Source organism: Vicia villosa, linkage group LG6 (genome assembly GCF_029867415.1).
Source record: "Vicia villosa cultivar HV-30 ecotype Madison, WI linkage group LG6, Vvil1.0, whole genome shotgun sequence".
Lineage (NCBI taxonomy): Eukaryota > Viridiplantae > Streptophyta > Magnoliopsida > Fabales > Fabaceae > Vicia > Vicia villosa.
The window spans coordinates 70238137-70259726 of record NC_081185.1 but is presented as its reverse complement, the minus strand read 5'-3'; the positions used below and the strand labels follow the sequence as shown (position 1 = coordinate 70259726).

Below are 21590 nucleotides of genomic sequence, written 5' to 3'. Positions count from 1 at the left end.
TCTAATCGTTCCAACCTATGCACAATTTTGGATTCGACATCCAATGGTAAAGGTCGAAACAGAATCCTCTAATCTTTGATTTTAGCCATCTCCACGTCGAAACTTGAATGTCGTAGATGACTGCTCTCCTGTTCTCTTCCGAATTTCTGAAAGTCTTCTCGTTCCTTATTTTCCAAATTGCCCACATAGCAGCGAACCAGATGACGACAAACCTGTCCCGAACAACTCTACCACCACTGCATAAACCTGCAAATTGAATAAAATTTTGCAAAGCAGAATTGTGTAAGACATAAGAAAAATCGAGCCACCTTAGGACCTCGCTCCATGTAGCCACAGCCGACGGGCATTCGAAGAAAATGTGCGCGACATTTTCCTCAGTACCGCAGCCAAAGGGACATGAATTTTGAGAATCAACTAAAATGCCTCTCTTAACCAAGTTGTCCCTACTATGAATTCTATTTTGCCAAATTCTCCAAACCAAGACCGAAATCTTTTGAGGTACGAGAGAATTCCACGCAGCTGCCATATTTATATTTGCTTCTGTTTGGAATTTCTTTCTTTTCATAATTTCATGATATGCATCCTTCACCGAATACTCGCCTTTTCCCCACCTCCATCTATCTTTCTCCTCATCCCGCAAGACTATCCCACTGATTTTACTTTTAATCTCCTCCTCACACTCCCTATGAACCCCTTCTATCCTAGATTCCCATTCACCGACCCATTCCGCCGAACCGTTGCCACACCGAATTGCCTCTTTAACAATTATATTCTTCGCACTAGCCATGTTATACAATTCTGGATACCTCCACTTTAGGCTCCTTTTTTCCATCCACGGATCTCCCCAAAATGAAGCATCTGAACCATCTCCTAACTCTACATACAAATTATTCTCAAACTAGTGCTTTCCAAATTTGTTATCTTCTTTATCCATACGACATAAATCTCTCCACCAAAGTGAACTAAACTTATTCGTCTCACTCTTCCCATACTCCAGATTACCGTACTTACTTTTCAAGATCTTCACCCAACTTCTATCTTCCTCCGTTAGAATCCGCCACTTCCACTTTCCCATCAATGCTAAGTTGAAAGCTTTTAAATCTTTTATCCCCAATCCTCCTTCGCCCTTCTCCCACCTTAGACTCTTTCCTCACGAATCTTCTATTGCATCTATTCACCTCTAAATCTGTCATAGAATTGCCCAGATGAGAAAAGTTGCTTGAAATTTCTTCATAGTCATGACTATCGCCCTTTTCTGAACCCGAACAACATATTCTGCGATTGGATCGTGGAACTAAGTAATCGTAAAAAGACAGAACAATAGTAACCTTCTCCCCCAAATACTCCACTAATTTTGTTTTCTTTGAATTTTTGGAGTTTACCAAATTCGTGCAAGCCCCGTCAAAGGACATATGCCCCACTGGACCACCCAACATCAATTTAGGCCCAAAAGAAATCTTCTCAGTAACAAGCCCATGTTCCACTTCTTCTAAAACGGGCCCACACTTCAATAAATCTTCTCAGTAACTCTTTTTTCTCTCTATAACTTGGATACTTTGAGTTTCTTCAAGAAATGTAAGAATTTCGGATCCCTGAAACTAAAAAAGAAATCGGCTTATATAGAGATCCCAAGAATAATCTATGATAATGGTCAATTAAGCTATAAGTGTCACTTCTTCCATGTCTCTGTCCGAGTCACACCTTATACATGAAGCACGAGCTATTTGAATCTTAACTCGCTTATAATTCATAAGCTTTATAAGTTTTAACTTCCAAGTGACATCTCACATATGACTCGACTTCTCTTCTCACTCGGCTCGTTTATATTTTATAGATCTGCATGCAACCCCCAAGTAGGGAATTAGCGTGTTGACTTTCAGCTTTGTAGACAAGTTGGCGAGATCGACACAACGAAGCGTTCATATTTTTCCCAGTTTAATATAAAAGGATAACTTCGTACCCAACAAAAAAAACTAGGTACATTTACCAGACTAATTTGTGCTAAATAGATTGGTACATGACATATCTAATTTATTTTAACAACAATACTTTTAATGATTATAAATTTACCGCTATCATTAAATATTTGTTAGTTTCTACTTAAATTTAATTCACTCTATCATGTATCTCAACAAGATTTAAAAAATCACCCAATCATTGAAAGCAAATGGTAGTCATTTTACCTTATGTTAACAATATAATCATTGTACCAATTTTACATTTTATTTATTTAGTTTTTTATGATTAACTTTTTTTTTTTCAAAATATTAGTTATAAATTAGTCAAAAATTAATAACTTGAAAATAGTAAACTTTTATATATATATATATATATATATATATATATATATATATATATATATATATATATATATATATATATATATATATATATTATGATTTTTGTATTGTTTTAACACATTTATGCTTACTTTTATATTTTAAATAAAATATAGAATATTTCTTTGAAATTTAATTCCACACTAAATCAAAATTTAAAAACTTTAATCCAATCAAGATATTAGATTATTGGATCAGCAATCAGCTATATATTTATGGACATAATAAACATAAATTTTGAAATTACAATTTACAAATGTCACACAATAAATGTTCATTCTCAACAAATTCTACAACCACTACAAGAAATTAAGAGATTAGCTACCAAAATTTTATTACAAATTATTTTCATAGTTAATTTCAATTTAAAAGACATCTATTTAACTAAAATTAGATAAATAAAAAATTTAAATATTATTTATTATATGTTACTGTGGTTTCTTAAAACATCGTATAGAAAATAATTTTTTAATTAAAAAAAACGCTTATCATAAAATACTCACGTAAAACCCTTTTTCCCCAAATTACTTTTTCTCCAAAATCACTTCTCCTTCTCAAACGGAAAATCTCCATCAAAACCACTTTTCCTAAAATCACTTTTCCTTAAATCACCTTTCCTTTATTAATTTCTCCAATCAAAATCGCTACTTCTCCGTCATTGTAATCGATGTTTCTCCTTGGTAAATCAAAATCAACGCTTCTCGATCAAAATCTCTGCTTCTTATCGTTGATTGAAATTGCAGCTTCTCCTTCATTGGTCAAAGCTTCTACTTCTCCTTCTTCGTTGGAAATCACTGTTTTAACTTTCTCTTAGGAATTCGTTGCTTCAACTTTCTAATCAGTTACTTTACCATTCCAAATCGCTCACGCATTTCTCAAAACCTAATAGTTGAGGTAATTGATTTTTCTTGAATCAAGTCTCTCAAAATCACTCATTCACTCTAATAAAACTTATCAGAAATATCTCTTTCTCCAATTCACACAGTTTATATCATAATAGTTAATTGTAAAGCATCTCTTTTTGATTTTTGCTAAAACAATGCATTTTCTGTGATCGAAACTATCGATATTCTTTTTTACTAATTTTAAGATATAGTTGTTGTTGATTTAATATTTTCAGATATAACTATCATGAATATCTTGATATAATATTTAAATTAGATTAAATTATCAATACTATTTTTTAGAATGTTGTTAGAAGAAACTGATTCCAAAGTTACTAGATAAAGTTGATGGGTAGTTTAGTACACTTCTATAGTGCAAGTATTTAGTGTTTTCATGTTATTTTATTAGTTGTTTTATTAGGATATCTTTTATGGAAATAAGTTGTAGGTGAAAACAGCTTAAGAACTAAGTTGTTTCACTAAATACACAAATTTTCTTAATTTTTGTTTTTTAAACCTCTAAGGTTTTGTTAAGATTAGACTAATAACACTATTAGTTATTCCAATGACAAGAATTGAGCTTGATTTGTAATTTAGGTGTGACAATTCTCATGCTTTGTCTTTTAGAAAAGATGATTCATTGAGTTGATGGAAAGGGGTCGTTGGGTCTATCGTTGAGCGAGATGTAGCTATGTCTAATTTTCTTTTCATGATAATTCCAGAGAAGACTCAAGGCTGAAGTTGTAATTCCTTTGATTGCTACAAAGAATACAAAGAACTTCAATTACATGGAAGCAACTCTCATTTAAGATCTCCAAGAAGGTAAGATTGAGATTTGATGTTTGAAGTTTTTTTCTTAAGATATTGTAAGCACCGGTTTTAGACTACGAATCTTGTATATTTCATAAGTGATTCTCAGTTGGTTGGTAATCTAACAGATTACACGAGAATACCAATGTTTGAATCAAATGTACAAAATAAGTGTGAAGAAAAAAAAACAACTATGTATGTTTTGCCAAGGCAGTAGTTATACATTTACGCCTCGAAGCTAGTTGAAAGGCTAATGAACCAATTCAACAAGCGCTTAATTACTAGGAAACACTAGCAGTATTTGAATCCGTTGACAGTAGATGGTTGGAGAAAAAATCTTCTGCGGTTGCGTTAGATGCTGGTTTAAGAAATCTTCTGCGGTTGCGTTAGATGCTGGTTTGCATGTGAATCCATAAATTTTAATTAGATGTCAATGTAGAATAAATTTACACTTACATTGTGTATCTTTTACATCATAACTTTTTTATGGAGGCTCTTAAGAAGCAATTTTGAAACGTAAAGGAAGACATTTGTCCCTTCTTTTCTTGAGTTACATACCCTGTAGTTATCATTGTTAACCTCCAGCAGTTACTACTACGCGCTTGAGCATTAATGTTTACTAGTAAAGGTTGATAAAGAGATTCAATATTTGTGTACATATATTGATTTCAACACACCTTTAGTTAATTATAAATGTGCAGCTATGAATAACTTTCAAATGAAGCTGTCGAATGATATTATTCGTCTTTAAACCTTCGTAGCCAAAACTTCTACTGCTTAGGGGTCAAAACCTACCATGTTATGCTTAATAAAAGATTAAGTAAGCTTATAATTGCTTTTATGAACACATTTTGGTCTTGATGCCTGTACTAATTCTATTTTATTTAAATTTACTTCACTAGTTCACTTTGATCTTTTTGCACTGTATATTTTTTAGCTGATTAGTTCAATACACTTAATACTTGTAATTTTGCTTTAGGTAACATTTTTATAAGTTCTCTAATTTTAGACTAATAGAAGCCCAAATATTGTTTTTGTTATCTTTACTATTTTAGGAATGTTGATATTAAAAAGTTATATCAAACATCCAAAATACATTAGACCATCAGTCCACTGTATACATCAACATACCTTAGTTTATAACGTGAATTTTTCTCTCCACTTTGTTGAATTATGTGTTTACTTTGCTAGTAACTGATTGAATCTTCCATCGTTTTTACACTCATTCATTTGTATTCTGAATGGTTCTCTCACTGGTTGTGTGCTAAACATTGTTTATTTTTATTATATCCATTAATTGAAGCACTTTGTTTAGTGGATATACTGATGGTGTTGTTAGAGTCTGAGGCATTGGGCGTTATTAGTAACGTAATTTGTTAATCAGATTTATCCTATTTTATTTTTTAGACAAATTTAGTTACTGTTTTACGTAGAATTTAATTTTGATGACAATGGCCTTGTAGCCCTTTCGATTTTCTTTGAAATGTTTGCTTTTGGTTCTTTCCTCCAAACAAGTAAAATATTTATCTTGAATATGTATGAAGTCTTTTGATCACTATGGCTTTCATCTTAAAATGTTTCGAAACAATATCTATTTCAATTCTTTAAACTCATATTTGCCATAAGCTGCCAATTTAGAATATTTTGGCTAAAGAACCGTTTTTGACTTGTGAGTTGTGACATGAACTAAAGCTGCCAACAAACTACTCTCTCTACAGAAGTTGCTGATTAGTATTTCCAAAACCTGATCAGGATTGAAGAAATGTAATTATCATATAACCAGTTCAATTCAATCCTTTTGACAAGAGTTATGGAGTTGATTTTTTCACTCTTTGTCACTGTTTTGGCAAGATTATGTTTAGGCTGTGGACTAAAATAGGAAAAATGGTTTTAGATTTCATGCTTTGTCACTGTTTTGGCAAGATTATGTTTAGGTTGTGGACTCAAATAGGAATATAACATCATTTTATAATATTATTGTTGATTCTATAATGTAAATTGTGGTTTATGAATACGGTTAACAGTATTGTTTGTTTTAGAGAGATATTATGTAAATATAACACATGATTAGTTTCATGTCTTGACTTTTTTTCACTCACTTTTTAAATGTGAATTGCAGGAGGAGGAGTTGAAACATACAGTTTCGTTTAGAGATGTGTATGCTCGAGTTCATAAGAAAAAAAGATGGAGAATATGTCTCTCAACGATCGAAGTTATTAAAATTTAAAAATTAAATGTGTAATGTTTAACATAAATGTAGCTTACATAATTAATATATTCTTCGTATGTGTTTTTTAGGAGACATATGACACGGCTATATTGGAAAAGTATGAAGAAGACTCTTCCATTCATCCGATGATTGATCCTAAAGTGTGGGTATAAGTTTCTGGTTAGAAAAAGACAAGGCATACATTTATGCATTGTAGCTTAGATGTTAGAAGAACTATGTCTGCCCCATTTGTTGATGTCACTAGTCATTCCAGAACCATGGAGGAAGATATAAAAAAGTTGTGGATAAGGCAATAACCTCTTTTGTCCAAACACATTTGGCACCGATGTTGGAGCCAATCCTTTCATTGATTCGATCCATGCCAAAAGCACCCATGCAAAGTGAAGTACCTGAAAAAACTCATGGAGATAAAGGTGAAAGAATGTTTTTCAATTTATTTCGGAAACCGGAGTTAATATGGAACTTGAGTTGTGATTTCTAAATTGGAAATAAAATAGAATATTATTGTAATGTATAATGTTTTAGTGTTGTTAAATATATTAAAAATTTGATTTTAGAATATTATTGTGATGTCTATTGTTTAAGTGTTGTTAAATATATTAAAAAATTAATTTTTTTTGTTTATTTAATGACTAGTATTTTAAGTAAAAATTAAATTATATTTAAAAATTAAATTAATTAATTTAAATAAATATCAACAGTTTCAATACTTTTAAAAATTAATTTTACGAATAACTTTTTACAAATAGTATAATTAGTTTTTATTTAAATAATTATAAAAAGTATGAATTAGTATAATTAAGATTTATTTAAAAAAGAAAATAAAAAATAGTTGTAAAATTGTTTTAAATATTTAGCTTGAGATTTGTTATGATATTTTCGTAGTCATATTGTAGTTGTTTAGTTGGGAAGTATAAATTCAACTTCGAAATTTTGCTACTGTTTTGTTGTGGTTTAGCTAGGAATAATTTAATATTAGTTTGAATTTTACTAGGAATTTTTTGTCAAGATAATTTGCCACTCAATCCATGCTAGGGCATATATTGTAGTTAATCCCCAACAAATCTCCAACTATTTTTGTTTGATAGAGATTAGCTACGAATTAGCGTATTTGCCCTAGCTAATTTTAAAATTTTCTTGTTGTGAACCATGGACGAGTATTGACTCGAATTTTTAACATCAGACCATCCGTAAAAAAGACTAACAAATATATAAATTCAAAAATTTAAACAATCAAACTTTCGAATAAAAACTTATATAAATAAACATAAAAATTTAAACAATCACACAATAGTTTTTTATATATTGAAAATATAATTAATTTTATATTAGTTACATATTCACCTCGTAAACGCTACTGTATCATTTTTTTAATTTTTCTTTATGAAAAACTATCTCATGTAAATTTATCTTAAAATGATTAGCTCAAAAAATCTTTAAAAACTATAAATGACAACCAGATAGATAATTTGTTGCCGGTGGTTTTCTTATGAATTATAAGAGGAATTTAAATTAAAAGAAAAGCAAGTACCACTCAAGTATTATAAACTTAAATTCATATAAAAAAATTCTATTAGTGTAAAAAGTAATTAAAGAAAAACACTAATAAAAAAGATAGATAAGTTTGTATTGATCAGACTTAAACAAGTTATGTATACAAATAAAATTAATTAATAAAAAAATTTAGGTAGGAGAAAATTAAAACAACAACAATTTGAGGCAATTTATGAAATGTTTAAAACTATATTTTTTTTTAGTTTAGGAGTTCCATAGTTATAGGTTAAATTTCCAACACATTTAATTCTAACATGAGTATAGCATAATAATAAATGCATGTGCTAACTTATGAAAGTAAACCACTTATCATGAAATTAGTATAGCATAATGATAAATGCATGTGCTGACAACCCACTAATTAAGTATTACATGACATATGTGTTGGAATATTTATAAATATCTTAAAGAATTAACTGATTAAATAAAGTTAAAAGTTTAATTAAATTTTATTTAAAAATTAATTAATTAATTAATTGAAAATAAGGTTAAATATGAATGGATTCCATGATAAACCATTTTATAATAATGAAAGCTTTAATTAGAAACCACTCTATAAATAATTTATGGTTCTCAATATAACTTACATAAGTAGTTTACCTCTTATATTTAAAAGAATAGTGTTCAAAACATTAAGACTATTAGTTAAAAAAAACAACACGAGTCTATGTTTGTTGTTTGTCTCATAACCATAAGAATTTTTTGAGTAGATCTAAATATTTCTAAAATCAATTTGTATATCATTTAATTATAAGTAATAATATTCATACATTCAATTCCTACATCAATACTTATACCTAAATCGTGTTTATAGGGTGAACATTATCTTTTAAAATAAAAAATATTTTTATGAGCAATGACATATACGTGAATAGTAAAAAGTGATTAAGTTGGTTAATTAAATATAAAAAATAGGTTAATGAAGTGATCAAATCGGTTAATAAAAGCCAAAATATTAAAAATAATTTAGTAGTAAAATAAAATTGGTTAATGAAAAGTAAACAATTGTTTATTTAGGTGATGAAGTTGGTTAATAAACGCTCAGATATCAAATATGATTTTTAGTAGTTAGATAATAAAGTGAATTGTTGATTTATAAAAATACAAACTAGGTAAATAAAAGTTCGGATATTAAAAATAACTTTTAATAGTAAAATAAAGTTGGTTAAAAAAATATAAAATATTGCTTAATAAAGTTATGAAGTTGGTTAATGATACAACCTATCTATAAATATAAGAAAATTCTATCTTTTTCAACTTTGACTCTGCAGCCGCCATGTGGCTTCCTGTGAGAAGAGTATTTCATTCTTCAACTTTGTTCCTGGAGCCTCCACTTCACCACTGCTTGTCCCTCTTCCATTCTTCCAACGTTATCACTCCCTCCCTTCAACTTCAACTATGCAGTGGTTATACAACCCTTTATTTTCAACTGCTCCACTCTCAATTATCATTTTGATATTTATAACCTTTCATCTCTCTTCATCTTCACCTCCCTCTCTCGTTGTCTGACTCTTCATTTCACCTCCCACAACTCTTGCGTTCGACATCAACGACGTCATTCTCCTCGACAACACTCCTGTTGGTGGCCTCTATCAGCATTAAGAAATTCTAATTTTAATGTTTTTCTTTTTAGGTTAATGATAGAGTAGGGATTATGATTAATTAGAAGTATAATTTATATTATTGTTATTTAATTTGTAATGTTTTTTAAAATGTTCTTAGGACCTTAAATTATTCTTGAGGTGGGCTTTAATTAGTTATTGGGTCTTTAGTTATTATCCTCTACTACTGCTATCTACGTACTCATTGAGAGATGACAAAATTATCAATGAAATCAAAAGTTATCTTTTATGTATATTTTCTTAGTTTCTTTTTAATGTCTTTCTTTTTTTATTGTTGAAACCCTAATTTCATAGTTTTGGTAGGATAGCTTCCTATCAATTGGTGCTTTCATCCATGTACTCAAATCCTCCTATGGATTATCATTATCATACACCTTCATATCCTCCATGGAGTATTCCTCCTACCTATCCCACAAACCCCTCATTTACATCTCCTACCACATCTTCATTTCCATCTTTTTCATGGGAACTTTTTACACCTTATTACACTCATGTTGGATCATCATCACCAAAGTTGTATCTAAATCATGGGTATTCACCACATCCACCTCATCCTAACTCTTATTAACCATCTTCTTATTCACATGACTACAATAATTATCACCAACAACACCAACCAACAAATACCTCTTCCACACTTTTTCATCAATATCAAACCCAGCCTAGAAATAGAAGAGATTTTGATAAGTATCTTCATGTGACCCATCCATGTTTTAAGAAAACATCTCACAAGACCATATCAGCTACTTCTCATTACCAACAAAAACCTAAAATTTCATATCCAGAACAAGAAATCATCCAAAAACTGCCGCCACCCTAGAAACCACCCGAACTCACCTTATCCCAATCACCACAACCAAGCGAAGTCACCAAGGAAGCCACGAGCAATGTTCTCAACAATAGCTTCTCTTCCATACGCCCCCAACACACCCGCGAACACCCCTTCACAAAATTCTCCAACCACTTCCCAATCTCACAAACCCTTAAACACAAACCCCTCAAAATCTGCGCTGACATCAGCTATGAACCCCGCAACACCACCTCCGATGACAAACTATGCGAAATCCTCCGTAACTGCGACTACGACTTCAAATTCGGTTTAAACATCGACATTGATTCCTTCATCATTAAGTCAATCTCAACCCTAAAATGAGAACCGGATTGGATGCTCAATTTCCGCCTCAACGCCTTCGAGAAATTTTCAAAAATGAAGGGACTGAATTGGTCAGACAACTCTTATACATCCACCAATTTTCAAGACATTTGTTATTACTCAGCTCCGAAGAAGCAACTCTCTCTTAACAGCTTAGAAGAAGCCGACACCGAGCTTCTTAGGTATTCCTCCTCCGAATCTGAAGAAGAAGCACTGCCTTAGCACCTCGACCTCGACAATGGAGGCAACGACCCTAGTTCCGATTCAGACTTATCTTCCAACTGGAATGATCTGTTAGCTGATGATTTCCTACAAGAAAGCAACCACGAAGGAGACAACAACAAAGATAAAGCCTCAGACTCGGAATATGATTCAGAGTTGGATTCTGATTTGGATTTCCAGTTTGATAATGGTGCAAGTTGTTTGCCGATTCCACCGGAGGAAGAGAAACGGATCGTGTCTAAGTTGATTAATTTGAAAGAGGGAAACTTGTACTACGTTATTTCCATTAGATGGTTTTCAAGGTGGCAGATGTATGTCGAGCATTGTGCTGAAATAATTTTGTGTATTTGGGATTACTTCAATTTGAGCAAGCATTCATTACTGAAGGCTCCATACCATACATTGGAGGATGCAAACATGAAAATAGATTGGCTTGCAAAAGTTCAATTTTTGGGATTTGTGAATCTTCCAAATTTGGTGAAGCTTTTGGGATACTGTTCTGTAGATGGTGAAAAAGGGATCCAACGGTTGTTAGTGTATGAGTTTATGCCTAATAGGAGTTTAGAGGACCATCCTTTTAGTCGTACTTTACCTACTTTTCCTGGGAAAATAAGATTGCAGATTATGCTTGGTGCCGCTCACGGATTACAATATCTACATGAGGGTTTGGAGATTCAAATATGCTCTTGGACAAGAAATTCTATCCCAAACTCTCAGATTTTGGTCTTGCTAGGGAGGGCCCAATAGGTGACCAGACTCATGTCTCCACTGCATGTATGTAGACTATAGAAGGTGAACTAGAAGAAGCTTTGTATGTGTCAGGAGCTGTACCATAACGGGATCACAGACTTTCTAAACGCTATGACTGGGCTCGTTCCGCTATAACTGATAAAGGAGTTAGTGTTATTGGACAAGTTGTTTTGGGTAGGTTTTATATTGATCCTCCTGGCTTTGTTGACCGGCTTAATTCTAATCTTCCTTCGTAGATACGAATCTTTGGTTTTAAGCGAATGACAACTTCTTTTAGTTCTAAGAAGTTTTGTGATCGGAGGAGGTATGTTTACTTCATCTTTGTGTTTGCTCTTGATCCTTGTTGTCATCGTAATAGAGAGACTATTTTGGCTAGTTTAGGGTATGTGACTGAGGCTGAGGTTCCTTATGTAGTTGTTATGGTGCCAACTCGAGAGTTTGCTCTGAAAATTGAGGACGAGGCTGTTAAATTTGCCTAGTATATGAGAATCAAAGTTGTTTCCATTGTTGGTGGCCAGTCCATTGTGGAGCAAGGGTTTAAGATACGACAGGGTTGTGAAATTGTGATTGCTAGGAAGTATTTAATCAAGATGAAGGAATCAGAGAAGTTTTATAAGCTTCATTGTTCTTTCTACTATCGTTTTATTTACATTCGAGGAGTTTTTCTCTTCATTATGTGGGATCCAGAAAAGATTAATGTAGCAATAACTATTTAGCATCTTAAAGTTTTATTTTAGAACCTTGAGGACCAGGTTCAAGTGAACCCCGCGGCAATGATAGAGTAAGGATTATGATTAATTAGAAGTATAATTTATATTATTGTTATTGAATTTGTAATGCTTTTTAGAATGTTCTTAGGACCTTAAAATATTATTGAGGTGGGCTTTAATTAGTTATTGGGCCTTTAGTTATTATCCTCTACTACTACTACTACTATATATGTACTCATTGAGAGATGACACAATTATCAATGAAATCAAAAGTTATCTTTTATCTATATTTTCTTAGTTTGTTTTTAATGTCTTTCTCTTTTTATTGTTGAAACCCTAATTTCATAGTTTTGGTAGGATACCTTCCTATCAGGTTGTATTCAATCCATTTGCTTCTTCCAAAACCCAAATCAAAAATCAATCGCTACTCTCTCTCTCTCTCTCTTTTCAACGGCCAACGTTAACATGAACACTAAAGCTGGTCAAGGAAGCATTGCTCCCTCAAAGCAATCTCTCGTTCCGCCTAAATTCGTTGGTTCTCAATCTGTTCTCAGAAGGTGTTCTTTTTCTTTCTTTTTTACATATTTTTCTAATCGATTAGATTTTTGAATAGGATTCCATATTGTCATTGTCTTTAATCGTGTTGTATGTTTCGATAGTAAATTATAGAATCGATTAGGTTTTGGTTGATTGAATTTAATTTATGGTTTCTGCCTTTCTTGCTAGGGTTTTATGTTTGTTTCTACTAATCTAACTAACTCAATTTCTTGCCAGGCTTTTCTTACATTACTGGTGTCGACGTATTAGTGCCAATGCATTGTAATATGGGATCATTTGGAAAATTTGATTGATTTATTTGTGTGTTTTATGTGGGATTTTCAGATGAATTTGTGGTTTTATTTGTGTGTTTTATAATATAAAATCACTTAAGATGCCTCATCTGAATTCTGATTAAGTTTGAAATACTTTTCTTTCTTTTCGAAAGACATTTATTTTGTATGGAACTTTTCACATCATTGAGTTGACTCTAAGAATGATATATAAGCTTTGTTGATGACAGAAGAGGATGCTAGTCTACTTCAAACATTGTTTGGTTGGGACATATACTATGTTGACTCCACATAATCGATAACAAGTCAGTTGTCTTAATCTTGTCTGTTTCTAAATTTTTCATCAATTAACATTTTGAATTATCTATTGATCTTCATATTATGTTTTATGCATATCAAATTATGTATGGAATAGCCAAGTGGTTGAAACTGCCATGAAGATAGTGACATCTTTCGTAAGTAAGAATGGTAACTTGTCCATGTCAAACGGGAATGGTATGAAAACAATCCAAAAGGACCTCTGGACTCAATACACATGCAAGGTCTGTTATATTTTTTGCCTCCTTCACAATGTTGGTGCAACACTATATTCTATTTCTTATGACCTTTTTGTTATAGGCCTGTGGTGATCGTGCTCTTCGAGGATTACATAAATGGGAAGAACACACACGTGGTCGTGGGCAGCACTAATTTTGTTATCTCATACTAATAAATTTTGATACTTCATAAAATCACAGGTTGTTGCAAATTTTTTTGGCCTCATTTGCCTCAAGTTCTACGACTCTTTGATTTTATATGCCATTGTTTAAAAATTTGTTTTGTATGGTTGATGTAATTATATTAGGAGCATTAGAATCAGGAGATTTTTCATGAGATCGACTACATATTAAGGAGATGAAAATTGTAGATACCCGGTAAAAGATTGTTTAGTACTTATGAAATCATATTTTTTAGTACTATTATCACCTATGTTTATAGGTTATTATTTTGAAAATAGTAATAACAGATTTCAGAACAATAGTAATACTGCTTATATGTGTATATGCAGTATTTCAGAAGGGTTGATTTGGTCTCCCCGAAGCAGCAATGGTATTAGCAGAGTTAATGATTTAGATTTTGAGGAGGTAGGTCTGACATTTAAGCATAGTTTAATACTCTTCAACACATATTAGTTGAATGTACTTGGTAGTTGGTGATTGACATATAGCTTTAACTTTGAGCAAGAAGGTATCGTCTTCTTGGTTAATAGTATTATATTTCTCCTGATATGCTTATTTAATGTGAGCCAATTATATTATGTTACACATTCTATGACTCCCTAATTTAAGTTAATTTATTTGAATTAAGGGCCTCTAATCGGTAAAATAGCAAGAGTACTATTTTGCCTCTTGTAATAATAGGGAAAATTCCCCGAATATCGATCTCAGGGACTGCGCAGGAATAATGAGTTCAATTCAAGGTTCAATTAAACAAAAAAAACTTCAATTGGGTTTTGTTTGGTGATTGTCACTTAGCGAAAAGTAAAATAAGCATTAAATGAAATTGACTTTTTAACAAATATGAGTAACATGCTAGGGATAGTGGATGATTAACAATGTAACAACTCTGAAATCTCTATTGCAACAACTTATTTTCAATAATCAATTACCGGTTCTTAAGGTTGTTTGATCCTAAGTCCTTAGTGAAAAAACCTTTGATCCTTCATCCTAAACCCTAAGTCATTAGAGATTTACAATGAAATCAAGCAATTAGTTATCAAGAATATTCGGTTGCTAAAAGGTATTCCTAGTCCTAGGTAATATCTATTATAGCATATTCTCATGAAAGCATTATCATTGGTGGTCCGCCTAATTGATAATCATAGATCAATTCCAATTTGTCCGAAAGGAAAAGCTTTAAAAACATCAAGAGAATAAATTAATAATTGAAAACATGATAGTTATCACAATTGCAAACTCAGAGTCATTACAAAGTGAAATCAGAGCCACCCCCCTAGCATTGGGGGGTTTAGCTACTCATAGTAATCAAAGAAAACGCAATATTGAATAAAGACATTACAAGAAATTGGAGAATATTGAATCTTCAATTGCTTCCGTTAATGAAGATCTTCTTCTCTCCCAAACCCCTTGCTTTCTCCAATCTCCTCTTGTATCCTTTTCTCCAATCTGTCAAAAAAAATTCCTTCTCTCTTGCCCTAAAGTTGTTTTTATAATCTCTCTTCTATTCAGGTTGAGGCCAAATGCCAAAAATACCCTTAATGATCACATTGGAGCAAGAAAACATAGAAACATATAATCAGAATGCATCATCAACACGGTTCGTGTTGCTGCACACGGGTGCCAGTGTTGTTCGTCTGCCTCTTGATTCAAAAACTTGTTTCTGGCCACTTTTCCACACGGTCCGTGTCTGTGAACACGGGTGCCCGTGTAGATGCTTTATTTCAGCTCCAAAATTGCGTTTCCAGCCACATTTCAACACGGGCCGTGTTGCTACACACGGGTGCCCGTGTTGACCTCTGAAATCAGCTTTCCTGGCTTCTTTTCATCCACTCGTGCGCGCCACAAGTTCCTATTTTCACATGCATCAACCTGGCCAAAAACACTAACACTACCAAACAAAGGCATAAATAAGATCTTTTGACATAAATTTTAAACCAACTGCAATGCAATGCTAAAAATTAGTAAATATGATAAACTTAACTTAAAAAGCAATAAAACAACCGAATGTGTTACCGAGATGATAAATTTGTGCCGGATGAAAGACAAAACTTAATAGAAATGGTGACCGATCACAACCCCAAACTTATCTCATTGCTTGTCCTCAAGTAATGTATTGAGACTAAAGAGAGGTCACCCACGAATTTCTCTTCTCCATAATACAGCTTGTGTCTTTCGCAACTAAGATTTTTCCTTCCCGATCAAGCTTCTGGTTTCTTGAATCGAACTATCTACCGCATTTTCACATCAGAGGGCTTCTTTACCTGCAAGCTTTTTCACACTCTCACCAGATCTCTCGGGGTAAAAGTGTTTGCACTCACAGTACCAATGTATGCAATATCAATTCTTAATTTTGAATTTACTCTATCTTCACTACACAAACAGATTCCACACACTTTATGAGATCTTTTGGGTTGTAACGGGGCTTAGGTGTAACACCCCATTTTAAATTATTTAATCGTCGTGTTGATTTTAATTGTTTGGCATAGTTAAGGGTGTGCGGTTGAGTGCGTAGGCAGAGTGTCCTTAACGAAAAATGGGTTCATTATAGGTGTTATAATCATGAGAGGGTAGTGAGGGTTCCTTTCCCTCATAGAGTTTCTGTATGTTAATTTTCGCTTGTGTGAATCTGTGTTTGTATGAGTTAATAGTGATGAAAATTGTGTGATTGAATCATTCTGATATGCAATCTATTATTGTTGTTGCTGTCATATTTTTCGTTGTTGCAGTGATTCAATTTAAGGAATCATGTTTGGGGATTATTGCATATCAGTGATATAGTGTTTGAAACGGTTCTGTAGCATTGTTGTTGGTAGCAAATTCATACTGCTGTGCCTTTTTGTCCATTTCGTTTTATTTGATTGCCGCCTGTGTGCAATTTAGTGTGAGTTATCAATTTTGTTAGAATTCAACAAGCAGGTACATAAATTAATAGTCTAAGTATATATTAGAGTTAATTAATTTAATTAGTTTAACTAATTCCAAATTATATAATCTAGTAGAAGGAGATAGCATAGTGATTTTTTTAATAGCAGATACAACATTAAATCCATCCAATATAATATAAACATAAGTTTGGTTAGTTATTGTCGTACCGACCGTCATGAGCTTTGGATAAGCAATTCTATTCCTTTCTCTTTTGTTCATGTGGCTGCACAAGCAATTATATTCCTTTTTCTTTTGTTCATGTGGCTGCACGTTGTAGTTCGAAACATGATGGTGTTCTAGAACATTATTTCAAATTAGTAGGCATAATTAACCATGGGATTATATAATGGTTCATTAGGGGTAGAATATAACACTAATGACAAGTGGTAATTAGTTAGATAACTTAGTTTACAATTTTATTTGGTTGAGTAATTTAGCAACAATAGTAAGAAATAATTGCACATAGATGATAAATGACAGAGGGTGGTTCAATTCATTCACCTGAGTTATCAGTCTAATTAATCCATTAGAGTTAGTATATAGTTACAGTAAAGATAAATTGATAGAAAATGTTAGTAGTTTTAGTAGAAGACTAATGTAGTAACTAGTAGTAATTTATTAAGTGGATTTGTATAAATTAATCATAAACTAGCTAATTGATGGGCGAGTGTTTGGTGAGGCGTGTTGGTGTAACAGTTTGTATGTTGCGTGCTGTCTCGTAACAGCGGTAGTAATTCTAGTGTGAATTACGGTAAGCTTGTGGTTTACGTATGATCCGGAGGATCGTGTGATATGCGTACCTGTTAATTACAATTATGCATATTGTGTTGTTCATGCATTTCATAACATGGCATGTTGAGACTGCTAGGTGGAAATCTTTTGTAGATGCCTAGTATGTCCGGACTCAACTGTGGAGTCGTGATAGAGATAATTCGTTGCTCGGTGGAATGTATGCGAATTATCCGGATTCCTTGGGAATCAGGTTCGATTGAATGAACCGTGTTTTGGTACCACATGCATTTGTGTCAAATCATGGAGTCACATTGCATTATTATAATTGATTGTTAAATTGTGATTGAATTGATATATGTATTGTAAATATGTGATTGTGTGTGTGATTGGCGTGAGTACTACTCCTTAGCATGTATTATTCACCGTTATTTATTGAATGTAGTTCTCACCCCTTTCTTTCTTGTTTGTTGTGTCTGTGCTTCTTTGGGAGTACAGATAATTCAGGTACTTAACTGTACGTGGAGTACGTGTTGCTTGATCGAGTCTTAGGAGTCGCTCTGATACGTAACACGGGAATTTTTGGGAATTTATTTCAAATTTTATTTTATTGAATTTTGTTACGTATCGCTTTTGAATTCTAATTTTTGGAGAACCACAGGTTAAGGTGGATTTTATTTATTGGTGGCAAGTGTGTCGTGATTTATTTTAAATAAAGACTATTTCCGCTGCATTATTGATTTTTGTGAGAAAGGAATAAATAAAGTATTGAGACTTTAGTTTATGTTTTATTTGAAAGATGTGACATTCCACTCGTGTTGTATTACTCTGATAATATTATTACTATTTTACCGTAATTTTTAAATTGGGAAAAGTGGGGTGTTACAATTGGTATCAGAGCAGGTCGGTTCAACCGGCCAGATGTTGTAGAGTCAGTCCTTAGATTAGGAGTTGATTTGTGTATTCTTCTGATTGTATTTTGGATTGTTGGACAGAATGGCATGAAGGAATGATGTTGCTCTTGCTGCTGCACTGCAAGCTATGGCGCAGTCGGTGCAGAATAACAACAATCAGAATGCTGGAGATCTACAGTTTCGCAACTTAGAGAGTTTCCAGAGCAACAAACCGCCTAATTTTGAAGGTGGTATCATTGATCCAGATAATGCACAGAAATGGCTGAAGGCTATTGAGAAGATCTTCAGGACCATGGGATGCAATGAGGATCAGAAGGTACAGTTTGGTACGCACATGCTGGAAGGTGAAGCTGAGGACTGGTGGGAAAACAGTCGTCGGAGAATGGAAGCTGCAGGTACTGCTATTACTTGGGCATTGTTTCGGGCTGAGTTTCTAGAAAAGTACTTTCCGGAAGATGCTCGTAGCAAGAGGGAGATTAAGTTCCTAGAATTGAAGCAGGGGAATATGACCGTTGATGAATATGCTGCACGATTCGAGGAATTGGTGAAGTATTATTCTCATTACAATACCAATGAAGCTATGAATTTTAAGTGCATCAAGTTTGAGAACGGGCTGCGTCCCAAGATCAAACAGGGTATTGCTTGTCAGAAGATAAGGAACTATCCAGAGCTAGTGAGCAGAAGCAGAATTTATGACAATGATAACAGAGCCAGGATTGCACATTACAAAGCTGTGAACGATCGAAAGGGTAAGCATGATCGTGGGAAACCATACAGTGCTCCTGCTGATAAAGGAAAACAAAAAATTGGTTTTGGGAGGAAGCCAAATGGGGGAGGGTTTGCTTCCAACCCCATTACTTGCTTCCGATGTGGTACCGAGGGGCACCGTGCTAATGAATGTCAGAAAGACATGAAGAAGTGCTTCAAGTGCGGAAAAACAGGTCATGTCGTGGCGGATTGTAGAACCAGTGTGCCTACTTGCTACAACTATGGTGAGCAGGGTCACATCAGCACTCACTGTAAAAAGCCAAAGAAGTCTCAGACTAATGGGAAGTTGTTTGCATTGGTAGGGACCCAATCTACCGATGAGGACCGGTTGGTCAAAGGTACTTGTTTCATCCATAACACTCCTTTGATTGCTATTATTGATACGGGTGCGACCCACCCGTTCATTTCTGTTGACTGTGTGAAGAGATTAGGACTTGTGCCGTCTACTTTAGATCGGAAGATGACTATTGAAACTCCATCTATTGGTTCTGTGGTTACTTCTTTAGCATGCTTTAATTGTCCGTTGACTATCCTTGATAGGGATTTCGGAGTGGACTTGATTTGTTTGCCACTCAGTAATCTGGATGTTATTTTGGGAATGAACTGGTTAGAGTTCAATCGTGTGTATATTGACTGCTTTAGGAAGAGGTTGTTGTTCCTTACTCCTGAAGAGGAAGCATTGGCGGAGTCGTTATCTACCAAGGAGATGAGAATATTGTTGGAGGATGAAGCTAAGATGTTTGTTGTGTTTGCTTCACTGTCTGTTGAGAACAAAACATCAATTGAAGAGATACTGGTGGTGAATGAATTTCTTGAAGTATTTCCTGATGATATTACAGAGTTACCTCCGGAGAGGGAAGTTGAATTTTCTATTGATCTTGTTCCTGGTACTAGGCCTATTTCTATGGCGCCGTACAGGATGTCTACATCGGAATTGTTAGAGTTGAAGGCTCAGATTGGTGAATTGCTGGATAAGAAATTTATTCGTCCGAGTGTGTCACCGTGGGGAGCTCCAGTGTTATTGGTGAAGAAGAAGGATGGTAGTATGCGTTTGTGTATCGATTACAATCAGTTGAATAAAGTGATCATTAAGAATAATATCCGTTACCGAGGATTGATGATTTAATGGATCAGCTTGTTGGTGCTCGTGTGTTTAGTAAAATTGATTTGAGATCGGGTTACCATAAGATCAGAGTAAAAGATGGAGATATTCAAAAGACTGCGTTTAGAACTCGTTATGGACATTACGAATATGCAGTGATTCCTTTCGGAGTATCTAATGCGCCGGGGGTGTTTATGGAGTATATGAATCGTATCTTTCATTCATATTTGGATTTGTTCATACTGGTGTTCATTGATGATATATTGATTTATTCTAAGTCTGAAGAAGATCATGCAGAACACTTGAGGATTGCGTTGCAGGTGTTGAAGGATAACAAATTATTCACAAAGTTCTCAAAGTGTGAGTTTTGGTTAAGAACCGTGAGTTTCTTAGGATATGTTATTTCAGGTGATGGAATAGCAGTTGAACCATCTAAAGTAAGTGCAGTACATCAGTGGGAACCTCTGAAGACGGTGACGGAAATTAGAAGCTTCTTGGGTCTGGCAGGATATTATCGTAGATTTATTGAAGGATTTTCTAATTTGGCGTTGCCATTAACTCAGTTGACTAGGAAGAGTCAATCTTTTGTGTGGGATGCGGCGTGTGAGGAAAGTTTCGAAGAGTTTAAGAAGAAGCGGACAGCAGCGCCAGTGTTGATTCTGCCTAATCCAAGTGAACCGTTTGTTGTGTACTGTGATGCATCTCAAATGGGACTAGGCGGAGTGTTAATGCAAGGTGGTAAAGTGGTATCCTATGCTTCGCGGCAATTGAGTGGCAAGTGCTTTTATCTTCTTAATTTCTTTATTTATTTATTTATTTATTTTTTTCTTTTTACGCACCTGTTTTTTTTCTACGAATTATCACCCCAAACTTAGCTTTTTGCACACTTTATAATTTACAACAATCATGCCGAACAAGGGTAAGAAGTGTATAGTTATGGATGAACAAGGGTAAGAAGGGTTAAACAAACAACATGCCTCAGTGTGTGTCCTCTTGTTGTGCTGTGTCAAAAGGACATACGCAAAATCAGAGTGATAAGGTCATACCTGACTGAACTCTCATGATGATATTTTAGTGTTTGGCCTTTGTACTCTCACCATGTTGGTTATGCTTACAAGCTCTGAAGCCTCCTCATGTCATGTGGTTTCTTTTCCGACTCGGGTATACCATATAACCATTTCGGTCCGGTGTTACCAAATCGCGTCCAACCTTTAATTTTATCATTTCATGGCTACATCAACTTCCGGGGTTCCTCGGGAGATCAAGTATGGGGAGTATCTTTCATCCACTAGCTATCAATCTCGGGTTCATCCAACAACTATCTCTTAC

At 33.8% G+C, this 21590-nt stretch overlaps 1 protein-coding gene and 1 long non-coding RNA gene across 2 annotated transcripts; one reads left to right on the top strand and one right to left on the bottom strand.

Moving 5' to 3' along the window:
- Nucleotides 1-165: 165 nt before the first annotated feature.
- On the bottom strand, nt 166-787 carry LOC131613839 (uncharacterized). The gene is made up of 2 exons (XM_058885476.1): nt 317-787; nt 166-246 (listed from the first exon to the last, which is right to left on the bottom strand). The coding sequence occupies exons 1-2, from the start codon at nt 785-787 to the stop codon at nt 166-168; spliced, it is 552 nt and encodes a 183-aa protein (XP_058741459.1).
- A 2093-nt stretch (nt 788-2880) lies between these two features.
- On the top strand, nt 2881-6840 carry LOC131611628 (uncharacterized). The gene is made up of 4 exons (XR_009287061.1): nt 2881-3233; nt 3946-4045; nt 6153-6245; nt 6332-6840. It is a non-coding gene; the product is annotated as an uncharacterized LOC131611628 (long non-coding RNA).
- Nucleotides 6841-21590: the final 14750 nt, after the last annotated feature.

Excerpts from the sequence above, each read along its gene's own strand:
- LOC131613839 (XM_058885476.1), bottom strand. The coding sequence starts at position 787 with ATGGCTAGTGCGAAGAATATAATTGTTAAAGAGGCAATTCGGTGTGGC. Across the intron at positions 247-316 it reads CTGTGGCTACATGGAGCGAG|GTTTATGCAGTGGTGGTAGA; the intron begins GTCCTAAGGTGG and ends TTCAATTTGCAG.